The 19,406-nt window shown below is 39.2% G+C and overlaps 1 protein-coding gene across 30 annotated transcripts in view; it reads left to right on the top strand.

Moving 5' to 3' along the window:
• Positions 1 to 19,406, top strand: part of RALYL (RALY RNA binding protein like) — a 598,747-nt gene that overhangs the window by 477,627 nt on the left and 101,714 nt on the right. For all 30 annotated transcript variants that reach the window (XM_008165316.4, XM_042844602.2, XM_065585828.1 and 27 more), the window contains one exon: positions 5,743 to 5,818. In XM_008165316.4, coding sequence (XP_008163538.1) covers positions 5,743 to 5,818 — 76 coding nt within the window. The remainder of the gene's footprint in view (positions 1 to 5,742; positions 5,819 to 19,406) is intronic.

Below are 19,406 nucleotides of genomic sequence, written 5' to 3' on the forward strand. Positions count from 1 at the left end.
TTACTCGTCTTCCTATCTTAGCTTCACATCAGGATAGTGTGCAGTTGTGCCTTTAATATTGTATTCTTGAGAAACTGCCAGCTCTCCAGATCTCCTTTTTCTCTTAGTTTTTCTTCCCATGGGACCTTGCCTACCATTCTGAGTCTGTTAAATCTGCTTTTTTGAAGTTCATTGTCCTGCTGCTGCTTGCACTCTTTCCTTTCTTTAGAATCATGAAATCTGTCACTTTCATTTTAACCCGAATTGCTTTCCACCTTCAGGTTCACTACCAGTTCCTCCCTGTTGGTCAGAACTGAGTCTAAAATGGCTGTCCCCCTCAATATTTCCTTCACTTTCTGAAACAAAAAGTTGCATGGATGTGTTTCAAGAACTTATTGGAAAATTTGTGTTTTGTTGTATTACTTTTCCAACAGATGTCTGGGTAGTTAAAATTCCCATTACTACCAGGTCTTGTGCTTTGGATGTTTCTGTGTTCTACAAGTGCCTCATCCACCTCCTTTTCCCGATCTGGTGGTCTATAATAGAGCCCTACCATGACATCATCCTTATTTTTTACCTCTTTTATCTTAACCCAGGGACTTTCAGCTGGTCTGCCTTTCACCTCCTTCCGGATTTCAGAATAAGTGTATCTCTTCTTGATGTATAATGCAATGCCTCTTCCCCTTTTATCCTGCCTGTCCTGAACAAGTGATATCCCTCTATACCAATATTTCAGTCATGAAAGTTATCCCACTAAGTCTTTGTGACTCCAATTAAGTCATAATTTAGTGTATGTATTAATACTTCCAGTTCTTCCTGTTTTTCCCTAGGCTCCTTGCCTTTGTGTATAGATATCTAAGATGTTGAGCAGTTTCCCCCCCTGGATTTCCCTCTTGTTAGTCCTATGATCCTATTGTAATTTCATGGTTATCCTCCTCCCCCCAACATCTAGCCCTTTGTTAAAGTCACCTTTTTTAGACTTATCTGTGTGTTTTGTCACATAAAAACATAAGAACGGCCATACTGGGTCAGACCAAAGATCCATCTAGCCCAGTATCCTGTATTCCGACAATGGCCAATGCCAGGTGCTTCAGGGGGAATGAACAGAACAGGTAATCATCGAGTAATCCATCTCCTGTCACCCATTCCCAGCTTCTGTCACCTGTCCTCTTTGATCCTAGTGTAAATCCCTCCTCATTAGGTTGGTGAGTCAGTGCTCAAAGATGATCTTCCCCTTATTGGTCAGGTGGACCCCATCTCTACCCAGAACAGTATCCCATGGTTGAGGAAGCCAAACCCCTCCCATCGACACTATCTGTGCATCCATGCATTCATCTCCAGGATGCATGTCACCCTGCCTGGGCCATTGTCCTCAACCGGGAGCATGGACAAGAACACAACCTGTGCCCCTTACTCCTCCTTCCCTGCTTCCAGAGCCCTGTACTCACTGCTGATCTGCTGAGAGTCATACTTCGGTATCATTAGTGCCCACATGGATGTGCAGCATGGGGTAGTGGTCAGAGGGATGGATGCTCCTCAGCAACCTTTCTGTAATGTCTCAGCTGCAGGCTTCAGGTAGACAGCACGCCTCCCAAGCATCCTGTCAGGTCAGCAGATTTTTCAGTTGTGATCAGACACCAGACACCAGTCAGCCAATCATATGTGTATTGATAACATACTTGTATTTCATTGAATTCAAGATGTTTCATAGATTTTACTGTCCCTTGCATGTGGCCTGCCCTTACAATTTTCAATAAAAATGTTTTTTTTAAACTGACATTAGCTAAGCATACTAATATAGATGTGCATATGTGTATGTGTATATATATTATTTGTTTAAATTGTCAACTCTGTGGGGCAGAGAGCATTGTTTTGTTCTGTGTTTGTACAGCACCTAACACAATAGGGTCCATGACTGAGGCTTTTAGGCACTATCTTAATAAAAATAAGAATATGTGACAAGAATTAGTGAATTTAAAATGTCAGTTTTCTTTTGAGACACAAGGTGAGTGAGATCATATCTTTGGTTGGATTGTCTTCTGTTTGGTGAGAGAGGAAATCTTTCAAGCTTACACAGAGCTCTTCTTCAGGTCAGGGAAATATACTCAGTGTCACAGCTAAATACAGGGTGGAATAGGTTGTTTAGCATAAGGAGTTAACACACATTTCAAGGGACATTCAAGGTGGATAGTTAAACTGATTGATAGAAAAGAAAACCGATAACAGAAATAATAAATGGAAAAGCCCCATGAATGTGCCTTTTCTTCAAAATATTCCCTGTATTAAAGAGCAATTCTCACTATTGATACAATAATGCAATTCAGTTTTTCCAGGTACTGCCTTTATGGATTTATTTGCACCTGATGGTATCTTAACTGAGTCTGAACAGCTTTCCTGCTGTGTTTTCTGATATTATTTTTCTGACAGTATTGGCTAAAACAAAAACATCCATCTGCATTGGATGAATTTGTACAACTTTACGAATGTAGGTCTACAATTAAATCACAAAGATAACACTACTCTGTACCCAAAGTACACGGAAAAAAGATCTAAGAATTCTTTAGTGTTCAAAGTGACCTTGGTCAAAGTTCTGGAAAAATAAATACATAAACCAATGAAGAAGAGTGGATGATAGACATGAGAAATATATGGAGATTAATGCTACAACCTTAGATGTTTTTCAAAAGCAGATTATAAATATTGCATTTTTTCCCACAACATTTTAGGAAGTTTTAGGAAGAGATGGTGAAAGTCAGCAAAGTCAATGACCTAAAGCTGTCATATTAAAATAGCATGGAAGGGTTTAATTATAGTAAAGGTCACAGGATGAAATTTTCATTCCAATTCTAATACTCAGTTTTCCAGGAGGTAAATGGAAGTCCAGCCCAGGTAACAATGGTTCTCAATCACTTCCTGCAAATGTCTGAAGTTGAAACTGACAGGCCAATATTAGTATAAATGATATACCCTTTTTAAAATATGCATATTTGAAAAAATATATGATTTATTTTTTAAAAAACACAAATTTGCATGAAAATTAAATGAAGTAAAGCAATTAGCAGGGAATATGAAAACTGGCTCCAATATTCACCCAACTTTCAGACCCCAGTAAGAAAAAAAATGTTTGTCACTTAAGAGAAAATGATTTAGTGCGGCGGTTCTCAAATGGGGTGAGCATCCTAAGGGAGGTATGAGAATGCATCAGTGGAGGCATGAGCTGTGTCCTTTTTTTTTTTTTAAGAGTTCTTGCTGTCAGCCCCGCTGGCTGGGGCTCATGCAGAAGGGCCATGCGTACCGAGGAGGTGGGGATAAAGAGGGCAGCCGGAGCCCAGCCACCCAAGCTTGGGTTCTCCTTCTCCCCTCCCAATGCTTCACCAGGAAGCACCCCAGACTCAGGCTCTTCTCCCTCCCACCCAATCCCTCACCTTGAGGTGGCAGGTCTCCTGCTCTCAGCCCCAGGGTGGCAGCAACAGCACAGAAATAAGACTGGCAATGGGGTACTAAGTCTGCTATGAAAAGTGATGACAAATATCACTTTTCACATTGCCTCCCTTCTTTGCTGCTGCTGGTGCGGTGCTGCCTTCAGAGCTGAGTGGCAGTATATGTACTTGTGGTGGGGAGGGTGCACGTAAATTACTACTGACACAAAGAAGAGGGGCCCGATCAAATAAGTATGAGAACCACTGATTTAGTGCAATGCCAATTCCAACACAGCAACATTGTTTGAAACTAGATCAGGTTGAAATTTTTCATGTGGAATTTTTTTCCAACTGAACTGATTCTTTTTTTCCTTTCTGGGAAGCTGTCAGTTCCAGACAAAAAAATGTCAGTTTTTATATTGCATATTTTGAAATGAAATTTTTCATTTTAAATCAATATTTTAAAATGAAACAGTATTTAAAGTGAAAATTAATTAAAATGTTCATTTTGATAAGAAATGATTGAAATGGTATGAAACATCCAGTGGGAAATCCAATATTTTTCAACTAAAAATTTTCAAATTAAGGTTTTTCATTCACACACAAATTTCTGTGGGGGAAGTGGTCAAAGACATAAAAAGTTTTATTTTAACGTTTGAATTTACCAAGGAAAGTTTGATGCCTGACACTTTCTGGGCTATGTGCCAGAGACCACGTCTGCTCACTCTACAGGTGGTCTTTCCACACTACTGCTTTCCACTCTGCTGTCCTCTAATCTGAAGCAAAGTCCTTACCAGGACAATGTGAGTCCTTGAAAGCTTTGTCACTTCAGTGTAAAACTGCCATAACTCCACTGACTTCGTTGGCATTATTCCTGATTTATATTGGCATAAATACCAGGTGAATTGTCCCAGTGTCTATAAAGGTGTCACAAATTTGTTTTGCTGAGGTGAAAGGGTTACTTCTCTACATGGCTTCCACTGTATAGACACTATGATGTCCAATTTCCTGCAAAAATACCTTATTTATATAAGATAGCCCAAACTGCTTTCTGTTTAAAGCAGAGTTAAAGGCTCTGTGCATGAAATTGCAGTAGCCCTCTATTTCCACAGCTATTTTGTAAGTATGTTATAACCACTTTAGTCAAGGTATTCCCAACAGAATAGGCTGTGATTTTTCTTCATTGGTAACTGTCACTAGAACTAAAAATGGATTTATGAACATTTTCTATTGTGCCCTCATCAGATTAGCTCTGTCCTTGTGTACGACTCCAAGGAAGGGCAAAGAGAGTATAGTAAATAGATCCAGGGTGGGTAATGACTGCTCACATGTCAGATATTAGAATATTTTCAGGATCACTATACACTCCTGGGGTAAGGGAATGGAGATACACTATGAAGTAACACAGCTTCTAGCATTTCACTGAAATGCACAGAGGACGTCTGAGAAAGTGACTGTTTAGGATAAAATTATATATGGAAATTACAATGTATTTCCTCCTTTGTCAGTTACACATATTTAAAACAATAAAGTACATTTTATTAATATAACATGCCCCCTGAACTTAATCTACTTCCTCTAAAGGGTTGTGTTTGGGGAAAGTCGTTTTACATTGCAGTTCAATTTATTTTTTGAGGAAGGCAGAGATGATGGCAATCTATGGACCAGATTGTGGTGGCATAGGGACTAGTCAGAATCACGCACCTTGTGCTCCCTGAGTATAAGATCCACTTCAAGCTAGCACCAGAAATGTATTTGTTTAACTCTAAAAGGGACATCAGGAGGTGGGAGACATGGACCTATTATCTGTCTGAGTATTACCATATTTAAATGCTGAGAGCTGTGGTGGCTGGTATATAGTGGGGCTGCTGATGCTGCACTCCTTCAAACATTGGTTTGATCTCAAGGAGGAATTCTGGCTGAGTCACCATGGGCTTTCAAACAGCACGTGATAGCTACTTTTCTGAACAATGGTGAAGTGACTTAAAAGCACTATCTATGTCTTTTTCTAATCTCTATTCAGATAATTTCTAGACCAGAGATACATTATTAGCCCAAACTTACCAATATCTCCATAAACCACACAATTAAATTATAAAAAATATGCATTCTGTATATTAACCTTGACTGGTGTGATGCTTAAATCCATATGCAAGGTAGCAAGATATATTTTTAAAGGACACTTTTATAGCATCAGCTTAAAAGTAGTTCAAACTTGATCAGAATGTTAGGTATATTTTCCTCTTCTATTTTTTATTATTTATTTTCACAGCATCTTGTGTGCATGCAGACTCACTCTTAGCTGATAAGCTTCGGCTTATGTGTATCAAATGTTTGCTTTCAGATATCAACATGGCAGGAGAACCAAAACCATACAGACCAAAACCTGGAAACAAGCGGCCACTTTCAGCCCTTTACAGGTAGGTTGATTATTACAATAGCTGGGAACTAGTTGCAATTTTATTGGGAAAATTACACCAGCCTGAGGGCCCTGTTCCTATTTTAAGAATATATCCAACTAGATGGCAGGATATAGCCCATATGAGTTAAATGAAGTCGGTATTTTTCTCTATGTAACTAGAGTGTTTGGTGCTACACTACATCAAGGGGATGTTGAGTGGCAGAAATGTAAAGTCTTGTGAGAAACAAAAGTTTTAGAACATGAGAAAAGGGTGAGAACTGTGCTGTTAGATTTTATACTTCTTAAGAGATTCACTCCAGAACAATTATCTTTGACTTCATTGGCTAAAGCTGCCCATTTAGTGTCTTTATTGAGCACTTAATTGACACAAACACAAGAAGCAGGTTGAAAAAGCAGAATTCCTGCCTTATATGCACTGGCAAAAAAAAAAGTACAAATAATAGCCCGGATTTGATAGGATAACAAAAACCAAATGGTTTTTCTAATAAATAATCCCAGGAGGTGTTCAAATGCCTTCTCAGATCATCAGTGATGATTGTGCACAGATACAGAAAAGAAATAAAAAACCAAAATCAGCATATTGGGTGAAATCCTGGCCCCACTGATGCCATTGGGAAAACTATCATTGACTTCACTGGGGCCAGGATGTCACCCACAGCCCATAACCTTTGTATGCCAAGTAGAACAAGAAAAACATCTGCGGAGAAAATAAAATTATCTTCAAATTTGTATGTGTGCATTACATACCCAGAGAGCATTAAAATATTAACAAGCTATTTAACAAGTCATTTGTCAGTGTCAAATCTGTCCTGACCCCCGGGGTATGTACTTGGATGGCTAGCGTGATCCACCAGCCATGGTACCCCCAATTATACTGCTATTTTTAACATACCAGATGGAGCAGAGCTAGCTTGTGTCTGTCTAGCTGAGCTGGGAAGCACACTCCCAGTTGCTCTATACATGTGCACTTAGTGTGTGCCAGTGTAAATGACATGAGACTCAATTCCTCAGTCTGGAATTTGACCTTTCCCCCTAGATTGCTTTACTTTTCATACATTTAAACCTTATCCTTACATTTGATTTATTTGGTAAGAGGTTTTTGTTTTGTTTTGTTTTTTGAGCGGGCAGGGGTATTTTGTTTGGTAGGGATATTTTGGTGTAGTATTAGCAATAATGCAAATGGCGATGCTTGACAGAAAATCATTTTAAACGTATTTTAAAACACATTATTTAACAAAATTGTGTGTGTGCCTGTGCCTGAGAAAGCTAAAATTATATATTGATAGTTTAACAAACATGCTGGACAACATATTCAAAAGAGGCTATTGATTTTGGATGCTTCCATTTCGGAATGCCCAATTTGAAGGCACCTTGAAGGGGTGTGACTTTCAGAAAATGCAAAGCACTTTCCTCCAAAACCAGCCTGCTTTAATGTGTTTCAAGTTGGACACTCACCAACTGAGGCAACCAAAGTCAGTAGTTATTTTTAAAAGCTTGGCTGATGCTTTTATTTCAAATCTTTTTGCTCCATTGTATGAATATGCTCTGAATTATTGTGACTACTAAAGTTAGGGCCTTGTGAACATAAAAAGTATCGCACAGTTTAAGTGCTAAGCATTATAAATTCTCCTTTACATCAAGTGGTGGAGGATTCTATGTTTAGAGTAGAAGGTCCTGAGTTTTTAATCACTACTGACAACTGAGTTCTGAAACTAGGGTTTGGTGGTATACTCCTGTGTAGCCATGGCATTGTTATATCTCTGTGTTACTGTTTCAAAAAGAGGCTAACCTGAAGAACCTGTGTATCTAAATGCAACAAGACATTCTGGCTTCTAGCATTTTATTTTGAAGGCTAAAACCTTTACTTTGGAATTTATGGCTGTTGTGTTTAAAAGGTTAAAATGAACTTTTCACTGACGTGACAACCAGCATTTTCAATGCATTATGAAACATTTGTAATGGTGGTCATCATTTTATCAAACTATTATGATGATATATTGTGTCTATGGACAACGGTATCTCATTGGCTTTATTTTTTCCACTCAAGGATTCATATGCAAAGTTTGAGAAACCAGAGCCCCACAACTTAGTACATAAAAAGCAAACTGTATGTAGATGTTTCTGTAATTGTACTGTACATATTTTTTTTTTGCTAACATGCTGTTATTCACTTTCAGACAAATTTTCCACTTAATTAACTTTAGGTAATAGAGACAGGAGATAATAACCAGCAACCATAATAGTAGGGCTGTCAAGTGATTAAAAAAATTAATCGTGATTAATTGCACTGCTAAACAATAATAGAACACCATTTAATTAAATATTTGTGGATGTTTTCTACATTTTCAAATGTATTGATTTCAATTACAACACAGAATACAAAGTGTACAGTGCTCACTTTATATTTATTTTTATTACAAGTATTTGCACTGTAAAAAAGCCAAAAGAAATAGTATTTTTCAATTCACCTAATATAAGTACTTTAGTGCAATCTCTTTATTATGAAAGTTGAACTTACAAATGTAGAATTATGTATAAAAAAGCTGCATTCAAAAATAAAACAATGTAAAATTTTAGAGCCTGCAAGTCCACTCAGTCCTACTTCTTGTTCAGCCAATCACTCAGACAAAGGAGTTTGTTTACATTTGCAGGAGATAATGCTGCCTGCTTCTTGTTTATAATGGCACTTGAAAGTGAGAACAGGCATTCTAAAGGCACTATTACAGCCGGTGTCGCAAGTTATTTGCGTGCCAGATGCACTAAAGATTCATATGTCCCTTCATGCTTCAACCACCATTCCATAGGACATGCATACAGGCTAATGATGGGTTCTGCTCGATAACAATCCAAAACAGCGTGGACCGACTAATGTTCATTTTTGTTATCTGAGTCAGATGCCACCAACAGAAGGTTGATTTTCTGTTTTGGTGGTTTGGGTTCTGTAGTTTCCTCATTGGAGTGTTGCTCTTCTAAGGCTTCTGAAAGCATGCTCCACACCTCATCCCTCTCAGATTTTGTAAGGCTCTTCAGATTCTTAAACCCTGAGTCAAGTGCTGTAGCTATCTTTAGAAATCTCACATTGGTACCTTCTTTGCATTTTGTCAAATCTGCAGTGAAAGTGTACTTAAAATGAACAACATGTGCTGGGTCATCATCTGAGACTGCTATAACATGAAATATATGGCAGAAGTAGGTAAAATAGAGCAGAGGACTTACAATTCTCCCCCAAGGAGTTCAGTCACAAATTTAATTAACACATTATTTTTTAACAAGTGTCATCAGCGTGGAAGCATGTCCTCTGGAATGTTGGCTGAAGCATGAAGGGGCATACGAATGTTTAGCATATGTGGCACGTAAATACCTTGCAATGCCAGCTACAAAAGTGCCATGCAAATGCCTGTTCTCACTTTCTGGTGCCATTTTAAATAAGAAGAGGACATCATTATCGCCAGTAAATGTAAACAAACTTGTTCGTCATAGCACTTGGCTGAACAGGAAGTAGGATTGAGTGGACTTGTAGATTCTGAAGTTTTACATTGTTTTGTTTTTGAGTGCAGTTATGTAACAAAAAAAATCTACATTTGTAAGTTGCACTTTCACGACAAAGAGATTGCACTATGGTACTTGTATGAGGTGAATTGAAAAATGCTATTTCTTTTGTTTATCATTTTTACAGTTCAAATATTTGTACTGAAAAATAATATACACTTTGATTTCAATTACAACACAGAATGCAATATATATGAAAATGTAGAAAAACATCCAAAATATTTAATACATTTTAATTGGTATTCTATTGTTTAATTGTGATTAATTGTGATTAATTTATTTAATCGTGATTATTTTTTGTGAGTTAATCACATGAGTTAACTGCAATTAATTGACAGCCTTACATAATAGTAATCATAAAGTCTTCCCAGTCAAGGAAATAACTAAATGGAAGGTTCCTAGACAATGGGTATGTTGTCACCTTCTCTCTCACATACACTCATCTCTGTATTTCTATATTTTGCCACACTTCTGCTGCACTGAGTTGCCCATTTTTACACACTAACTATCTGGAACTATTGTCTGAGGAGGCCAATGTTTAGAGACCCTTGGTGAAATCCTGGCCCCAGTGAAGTCAATAGGAGTTTTGCCATGGACTTCAGTGGTGCCAGTATTTCATCCTCTCTCTTCAAGAATACTTTATTTTCCTTCTCTGTAAGCAGCTTCCTTACAGGATGGCTGATTGGAACAGGGAGCTTATCTGTTCATCCATCTTCAGAAACAGCAATAACTGAACTCTGATCAGCCAGCAAATATTTTTAAGTAACACGAACCGCCTTCCTCTAAGAGCTGAGATACAATCTCTTCAATGATTCTAACTACTGCCAGCTCAGGATATTGTTTAGCACTATTGAACCACTAGCTCATTCCCTATTTCTCTCTTCTCTGCTTCTGCTGCTCCCAGTACCTTATTTACTTTTTACTACCTCTTTTTCTTTCTCAATCCTCTTTACATGCAATATGTAATAATTTATCAAAAGTTTCCATTTTATGACACTCCTCTTCATATGTATGCAGCAGCTCTTGTTGGTATTTTGAGAAGTGCTGTTTCCATTTGTGCTGAGTAAGTTGCAAGGGACAGACAGACTGCCCACCTAGAAAGGCATTTGCTCTGGTAATCAAATCAGCTTTGAACTCTGGAACTAGACATCTGAGTTATATAGACTCGATGCTGCTCACTTCAAATGTGTCTAGTCAAAATTTGCTGACAATGAAAAGCTCACACGTTGGCTTGGTGAAGGACAAGTGATGAATGCAAATAACAGACTGAGCACGTCCTGTGGCTTTTATGAAGAGCACTTTCACAGTGAGTTATGTATTCTCTCTGCTGCTGTTTCCTTTAGCTCTGCACTGTGGCTCATGATACCAGTTACAATTTATGAATTCACAGTATATCTAAAGGACAGAGACGAGATGATAAATGCTGTATGTTGCTGTTCAATCTAGAACACACACCAATAAATAGACTCTAATAAATCTCAGCTTCCCACACTATATTGGACCTGGTCCTGAAGCCACTGGAGTTAATGGGAGTTTTGCCATGTAGTTTAATGGGAGCAGAAATTAGCTCTTAATTTCTAAGGGCCAGATCCTGCCTGCCTGTGGATGCACAGTTTGCTGGAGGAGGGAGTCTCCCCACATTGCTTGCACAGTCCATGTAAAAAACAGGCAGAACTGTAGCCCCTTTTCCATGGGGCACACAGCACTCTAAAGAGGGCAATGAGGGAGGTGAGGGTCATGACTCCACCCCAGACACACATTCCAGTTGTGCATGGGGAAGTACATTTCACCTTACCTAGGAGTGGCTGCCCTAGCTCCAGGAGGCATTCTATTGTCCTGAGAAAAGAATGTCTGCATAGGTTCCTCCTAGGTGGGGCAGACATGCACCGCTCCTTAGTATGGGCTGTGCTTAATTCTATTTCTAGTTTAGAGTCCAATCCTATGAGGTGCTGAGAATTCTCCATGCCCATTGATAAGAGTAGGTATTTAGGGTGCTCAACATGGCCCAGGTCAGGTCGTGAATTGTAGAAGACGAGTGGAAAACATTCATATGAAAATGTATTTTGTTACAAGCCATCTAAATACTTTTTTACAAGGTGTGAAAAACAGAGACATTTAACTGTCCAAAATGTACATTAGTGACTAATCACTTTCCTAATATCTTATTCCAATCTAAGTGCCTGATCACAGCCCTGCAAACATGGAACTCCCTGTTGAAAGAACTTCCTTGTGTTGCTTGGGTTCAAAAACCATTGTGAGAACGATAGAGGGCTTAGGCCTTGATTTAGGAAGATATTAAACACATACCTAATTTTAAACATGTAAGTTGTCCCATATATTAGAAGCACTTTTGCTTAAAACTAAGCACATGCTTAAGTACTTGGTGACTCGAGTTTTATGCCTAGTGTAACTACTGGAGCCAATGACAGAGGTGTTCAGTAAGAGGGAGGAACATAAATCCCAGAGTGCCCAGAATTGGTGTAAACTTCCATATTTTAGTACAGTACGTCTGTAGAAAACAAAATTAGATAAATCTATTTTAAATAGCTTTTTACCTGGCTCTAGCCTGAAGCAAATTTTAATTTTAATGACTAACATATAGATCTTTGAACTACAAGGTACAGAACAGAAGAGCTGACACAACTATACAAATGCTGCTTTTGGGAGCACTGGCTTGGCAAAATAGTCACATGCTGTATTTTTAGTATTACCAGTATTTCAATTTGTATCTCATTAAATCAACTGCTCAGAAGCATCTGAAAATGCATTTGTGAATTGCTTTGATATCAGCAACATGCACTGGCATAAGAAAGTAGAATCAACCCCAAAGAATTTTGATGGGGTTGAAATCTGTTTTCTGTTCATTATAAAGGAATTTTTAAATAGTATGCACTGTTCTTTTCAATTTCCTGGAACTTGCTAAACTAGGCAGTGAATTTAAGAACTAAAAGGCTCCCATCAGCTGTGGACCTTTTATGTAGTTTTTTTAAGAACAAATAAGGCCAGGTTCTCTAGTGATGTTATTTTTGAATTTTGCAAGTTGCTTGTTGCTATTCCTTGCCGTATACACATTACTATTCATTGGCCTTTAAAGTAAGTGTGTCAAACAAGAATTTAATGAGAGACATATTGTGCATTACATGTTCTCCCACATGTATTTTCCTTCATCCCTGGCAGAACCCAGAGGAGCTCACCATTTTACATCCTAACTTACCTTCAGAGCTCCTCGTGATGCCAGGGTAGACAGGATGGACTCACTTCACTGTCACGCCTTAATTGCCTAATGCTGAGTTGTGCAGCCCATACTTCTCCTACTCTTTCCACCCAGTGGCTAACATGATGCCAGCATATTGTATCTAACCTTCGTCATGCTGAGAACGGGAGATTGGGATTTAGAGTGAGACAAATAACAAATTGAATAGATTTTGAGGAAATGGGGCCTTGAACTACTCAGTAAGATCCATCACTGTGAGGCCATAAACTTGCTCTACCTCCTTAGCTGCCCTGACTGCCACACCACACTATTATGGTGCTTACAGCACTGCCTGTCTGGACTAATGTAATAACAGACTGCACTCATATCAAAGGTTCCTCTCAGAGTCGGACTAACAGATTTTCCACTCTCCAAGACATTTTTAAAACTTGCACATCTACATATTGGCACCATTTGACTATCACAAGATTCCATAGCAATTTCCTATCAAGTTCCTAAATATACAATAGGTAATCCAATTGATTTGTGTTGTGAGGCATATTTAGGACAGTTGATTTATCATGCTATCAATTATCCACATTAAATAGCAAGTGCATTACAACGTATTAAAACCCATAACTGTTAAACAGATATTCTCAAGAACATGATTAAATCATTCTATTTCAAATGCCCACATTTAGCTATGTTACTGGTGGGGTGTCCTTTATTATACAGTGTAGAGATGTTTACTCACATGGTTATATTTTTATATTGAAGTTTTATTTATTTTTCTTTGACAAAAAACTTTGTTGATCTGAGTATCTTTTTTTGTAATCTCCATCCCAGGGTTGATTGAATTATATTTCCCATCATGTTTCCTTTTGGTTACATAGCTTTATGTTATAGATCAGGCTTAAACCACCGCGTATGCTCTTTCTGTACTTGGCATCTGCTCCTCAGATTTATTTTCAGATAGCGGTCATGGAGTTTGTTTTGTTGTGTTTTGACTTCCAATTGTCAGAGCCATCCATTGTTGTTCTGAGCAGTCTGGGGATTCTTGTTCATTTCAGGTGACAGCATGGAAAGCATAGTGATCATTTCTTTTACTGTAAAAAAAAAGATTTTTGAAGTCTCTCCACTGTATAGAAAGAATAATTGGGAGCTCTACCAGTTCAACTCACAAATAGCATTTCTATTCCATTTGAAAGTTGCAACATTCAGGATAATTCCTTCTTTAGTGTATCATTGGCTGTATACTAACTGTATGCTATAACCCTGCTGGCATTTAGTGGAAATAATTTCAGGCCAGAAGGGGATCTCCAGCAGTGGTAGGGAGCTTACCTTGGAGAAGAAAAATTCCAGATTAAACCCTCTTGAGGTGGGAGAAAACTTAGAGTACTGGGTAACTCTGAAAAGACAAGCAGAAGCTGCATATATCAAACTGGATGAACTAGTACACCTGTGACACCCTGTAGCCCATGTTCACCACTTTTATATGGTTATATTTTGTATTAAGTATGCCATGTGAGGGATCATTGAAAAACTCATAATCTACTGAATATCATTGTCCTGTTAAAATGTGTATATGGAGCTATGAAATTGTATATGGAGCTATGAAATTTTACTTATGACTGTTACTGAAATATACTGTAGTTCTGGGTAATGCCTTCAGACCATTTTTTCAAGAGATAAAGGCACACTGGCTAGGTGCTAAAAGGCCATTATCTATTTAATCAGAGATTCACCAGGAGGGGAGTTGTAAATGAGATATTTACAATTAACCTGAAGAACAGCTCATTTAACCTATAGAACAGCTCATTACATTTGCCATGTAACTGCCTGACCCCATGACCCAGCAAGGACTTTAGTAAAAAGGGTCAGGATATAAGAAGGGCGGGAAAAGAGGCCTCTGACCACTTTTCCTCTCTTCTTCACCTTATATCGGTCTGCTCATAAGATCAATGAGTACCTAAAGAACACTGAACTAAGGGGAGTGGTCCCAGGAGGAAAAGAAATCCAGTCTGTGAACTGAGAACTGTCTATACCATCTAGTGGGGGTGAGAAAGCTATTTGCTGCAAATTTTATTTAGCTTGGTAAAGTTTAGGAATGAGGTTGCAGTTTTATCTTTTTATTTCTTTTGTAACCAGTTCTGACTTTTATGCCTTATCACTTATAATCACTTAAAATCTATCCCTCTTTAGTTTGTTTTATTTAAACCAGTGTGTTTTGGTTGAAGTGTTTGGGGAATCTCTGCTCAGGCTAACAAAGGCTGGTGCATAATAATTTCTTTTGGTGAAATTACAGACTATTAATGAGCTTGCATTGTTCATGGACCTTTGGTCTGACCCCGTGTGGCCGTTCTTATGACTGGCAAATGGACCTGGTGTGAGCTTTTCTCCAACAAGACATGCATCATGATATGGGGAGTGCACAGTGTGAATGCAGACAAGTTTAGGGAGACAGTCACAAGCTTTGAGCTGAGAGATACGCAGATTAGAACAGCAGAAAAGGAATGGTGTATCTTCAAGAATGCATTCATCCAAAAAGTTGAGGTGCTATGTGAATGCATTAAGCTGGATAGACCACAATCTCATAAAGAATGGTGGTGGAACAAGAAGTTCAGAAAACCATATGAAATGAGAGAAGCCACAAAGCTGATGGAAAAATAAGCCTTCGAAAGAAGCAGCTGCCACCTATAGAGTCTCCAAGTGGCCAGCAAAAGAAGTCAGAAAGGCAAGAAACCTAGTCTTAGATGAGCTGTATAATGAGCTGAACAACTACCCTCAACATGCCAAAAAATATATATATGCAATTGTGCAGACAAATTAAAAGAAGGAAGGCAGACAAAGTGAGCGCACCATTTTTATAGGATGCTGGGGCAGTCTGCTTGTGACAGGAGACACGGTATATAGCCAATGGTGAGAATACTCTGAGAGTCTACATAATGAGAAAAACCCTTTATATGCTATGCTACCATTGTGTGAACCAATAATTACAGATGTCAATGACCTGTCAGAGGTAGACTTCAAGGCTGCACTGATGAAGATGGCACTTGGAAAAGTAGCATGTCTGGACAAAAGTCACAGCAGAAATGATCAAAGCCTTGAGATAGGTCATGTGCACTGGCTTAAATGAGTCCTGTGCGCAGTTTGGAAAACACAGAAAACCTCAAGAGAATGGAGAAGTCCATATTAGTACCGATATACAAATAAAAAGGTGACATACATGACAGTTCAATGACTGAGGAATTAAGCTGCTGTCCGACTGCATGAGACTGTTAGAATCATAGATAGCTGCATTTCACCAAGTAGTAAAGCCCATTTTAGGAAAGAAGCAGTTTAGTCTTATAAAAGGAAAAAGGATGATGGTGGGAAAGAAGCTTGAGGGAAACAATGAGCATGTTTCAGCTTTCCTCAATTTGAAGAAAACAATCAACAAAGTAGGGGATGGTTGATGCCTCTGCTATGATTCTATAGGGTGCCAGATAGGGTGACCAGATAGCAAGTGTGAAAAATCGGGACAGGGGTAGGGGAGTAATAGGTGCCTATGTAAGAAAAATCGCCAAAAATTGGGACTGTCCCTATAAAATTGGGACATCTGGTCAGCCTAGTACCAGAGGACCTTCTCCAGATGGTGATGGATTTGTATGATGGTTCCATGACAAAAGTATGGACTCCTTTCAGTGCAATGGAGGGTTTTGCAGTGAAGACTGGGCTCCACCAAGGATCAGTGCTAAGTCTATTCCATCACAATCATGGATAGTACTTCATAAACACATCCGAATGGAAGGTGGTATGAAGTTGATCTGTTCAGACAATACTGTGTTACTGGCAGATAATGAGGATGATTTGGTCCTGGTGATGGATGCCTGGATCAGGTAACTAAAACTGTTGCCTCAAAATGAGTAAAGAGAAGACTGAAGTTATTGGGTGATTCACATGGAACCAAGATAGATGAATATCAAAATTGAATGCCAGCACATAAATCAGGTTTCTGTGTTTAAGTACCTTTGGCACTGGTCAGCGGCAAATGGAGAAATTGACAGAGAACTGCAAACAATGCTGCAAACAAGGTTGGTGCAAGATAAGTGGTATGATTTTGATAAACAGATGCCCAGACTACTTAAGAGACAACTATACAAAGCCAAGATAAGACCAGATCTTCTGTATTGATCAGAGGCATGGGCGACTAAAGAGAGAACTTGAGAAGAATTGAAGTCATTGACATGAAATGTTTGAGGCAATGAGAGGGGTGACAGTGCTGGTCCACCTGCAGAATGATGTCTTTAGGGAGTGAGACTAGGATATGCAGTATCAGAGAGAAGCTGCAAGAGAGGAGGCTGAGGTGCTATAGACATGGATGATGGATGGATGAAGGGAATCCTGTTAGAAAGCCATTGCAGATGAGAGTTAGTGGGCATAAAACAAGAGAATGGCCAAGAAAATAGTGGGGGGACTGTGTATTGGAGGATGGAATGAATGTGGAGACAGTGTTGGACTGGCAAGCCTGGAAAAGACTGATTTGGCAACTCAACCCCTGCTAGCCAGGGAAAAGGAGAAGAAGAATTTTAGGTTTGTCTCTCTTAGTTGAATATCTCAAAATATCTGAGTACTTTCTTCTCTTTTCATTCCTCTTTTTTCCATTATGCATGTGTTTCTCTTTGTTCTTGATTTACAAGAGACTCTAGATATTAACTTAGCAAAATATAAATTAAATCTGTTTGCTCACTTTTTTCCAAATATCTTAAATTGCCATGACTTTAGAAAAAAAAACATTAGACAGTGCCATATTCTTCCCATTCATATACAGAACTGTTTTTTTTCCATTTAGTCCTTTGAACATTTTCTTATCAAAGACTATGCTATATTGTTTTAAGCTCACTGTAAGCATGTGACTCACCAGCCAGGGCACCTCTGGTAACTGGGTGTGGCATAGTAAGTTCCTCTCCTGCAACACCCCCTGCTGACAATGGTTCCAGCCCTACGGTGTCTGCTGCTTCTTGCAATTTGGTCATCTGGTTGAGTTGCATTTAGGCCCACCCCTTATGGGTAAACTAGCAGTCCAACAACTAGTCCTTTCACCTTCATGTTGGACCCTTGGTCCAAGTCTGGGCTCACTAATCCTGGTAACAGTGGGGTTCTTACACCTTGTCAGGAGGGGGCTCTGCTCCACTTTTCTTGGTGGGCTGATAGGCGAACCCAGGTCCTCCCTCTCAGTGGGTTCCATTCCAGGGACCCTTGGATAGGCAGCCAAGATATGACTACACCATTTCCTTGCTGCTTCAATGGACCACATCCTGCCTTCTCCTGTCTTGCGCCTTTGGTTCAGCCTCTTCCTGGGCTCCAAGTATATCAGCTCCATTTCAGCTCTTCCACTGGCTCACTACAGAGGTTCTTAGCCCTTTCTGCTCTCCAGCTGGTTCTGATGGAGAGTTTTCTCCACTCCTTTCACAGGGCAGTTCTCTTCCCTACAAGCCTCTCCACCACCATCAAGAGTTTTGGATGGGCTTCCTTCTTGACTCTCCTTCTTAACTGCTGTAGGCTCCCTGTTGCAGGCCTACCTTCCTATCTACCAGCAATACCACTCAACTACCTGACTCCAGCCCGGCTTCTCTCACTGAATGACTGGTAGAGATCTGCTCTCCTTCCTGGTCAAGCCTTAAGTGAGTCAGGTTCAGCCCTTTTAACTCCTTCCTTCAGGTTTGATGCCTACTGCAGCTGTAGCAGGATGAGGCTGATTGTGTCCACCGGCTCACATTAACCCTTGCAGGCCCAGTGCAGGGTTGGTACACCCCAACACAGACAGGCAGCGTGATGCTCCTCCTGACTCAGATTAACATATTACATTTTACAGAAACATATTTTGTTGGGGCCTTTGATTATATTTCACCATGAAATGAGCTATTTGATTTCCAACATTACTGATGTTACTCTAAGAAGGACACTGCTTTTATAATCTCATTGTGATGAGAAATCTATTGTCACATTGAAAGTGGTCAGAAAACATTCTTAAAAAATGTTTAGATGGGGCATATTGTGAGTGCGGTAGGCAGGGATTTAATCCCTTCTTTTCATGAGCATTAATGGGAATTGTTGAACCTTGCACTCAAAAATTGTCATCAATCTTGTCATTGTTATGCAGGCAAAATTCACATTGGATGCAATAGGAGTTTGCCTGTATCAGGAAGTGCTGTCTCCACAGTGACAAAAATGGTACAGCCATAAAGATGTCATGGAGACCAGGTCTATGGTATATTGAGTTAGAAAATGTTCATATATAAACCATTTTTCAATAGTAACTATTTGCTGTTGGCTCTATTTGGCCTTTAAGGCAGAGCCCCTTGTGAAATGCCTGTCAATTAACAAATCAGTGCTCCTGAACTACTTATTCTTTAAAGCTTGCAGAATCTTGTCCCACTCTATTTTTCACCTTCCAGGTGGGAAAGTCTCAGCCTTTTAGTTCTGCTGAATGAGCGCTATAGAGACCCTGCTACCTGAGTCAGCAGAATAGCTCTGCTCCTCCACATAGCTGTTGATGCTTTTTCCCCCTTGTAGAAGAAGGCTTGTGGTATTGCATGATTGAGAATTTTTCTCCCACAAGTTCCTAGAGCCTGGACTCCATGTCACAGATATGCTGAGAGATTAGGTACTTTATAAGCATGTTTTATGAAAGCATACATCCTGTTTCCTTGCTTCCTTATAATCTTTCTTTCTCCAGCTGCTTTCTTTAATTTATAATCTGATCGTTCTCCCTTTTTTGTCTCCTGCAGATTCTAAAGCAGAATACAGCATCTGTTTAGAAACAGCTGAGAAATTACAACTAATGACTTTTTGATATCTCTGG

Source organism: Chrysemys picta, chromosome 2 (assembly GCF_011386835.1).
Source record: "Chrysemys picta bellii isolate R12L10 chromosome 2, ASM1138683v2, whole genome shotgun sequence".
NCBI lineage: Eukaryota > Metazoa > Chordata > Testudines > Emydidae > Chrysemys > Chrysemys picta.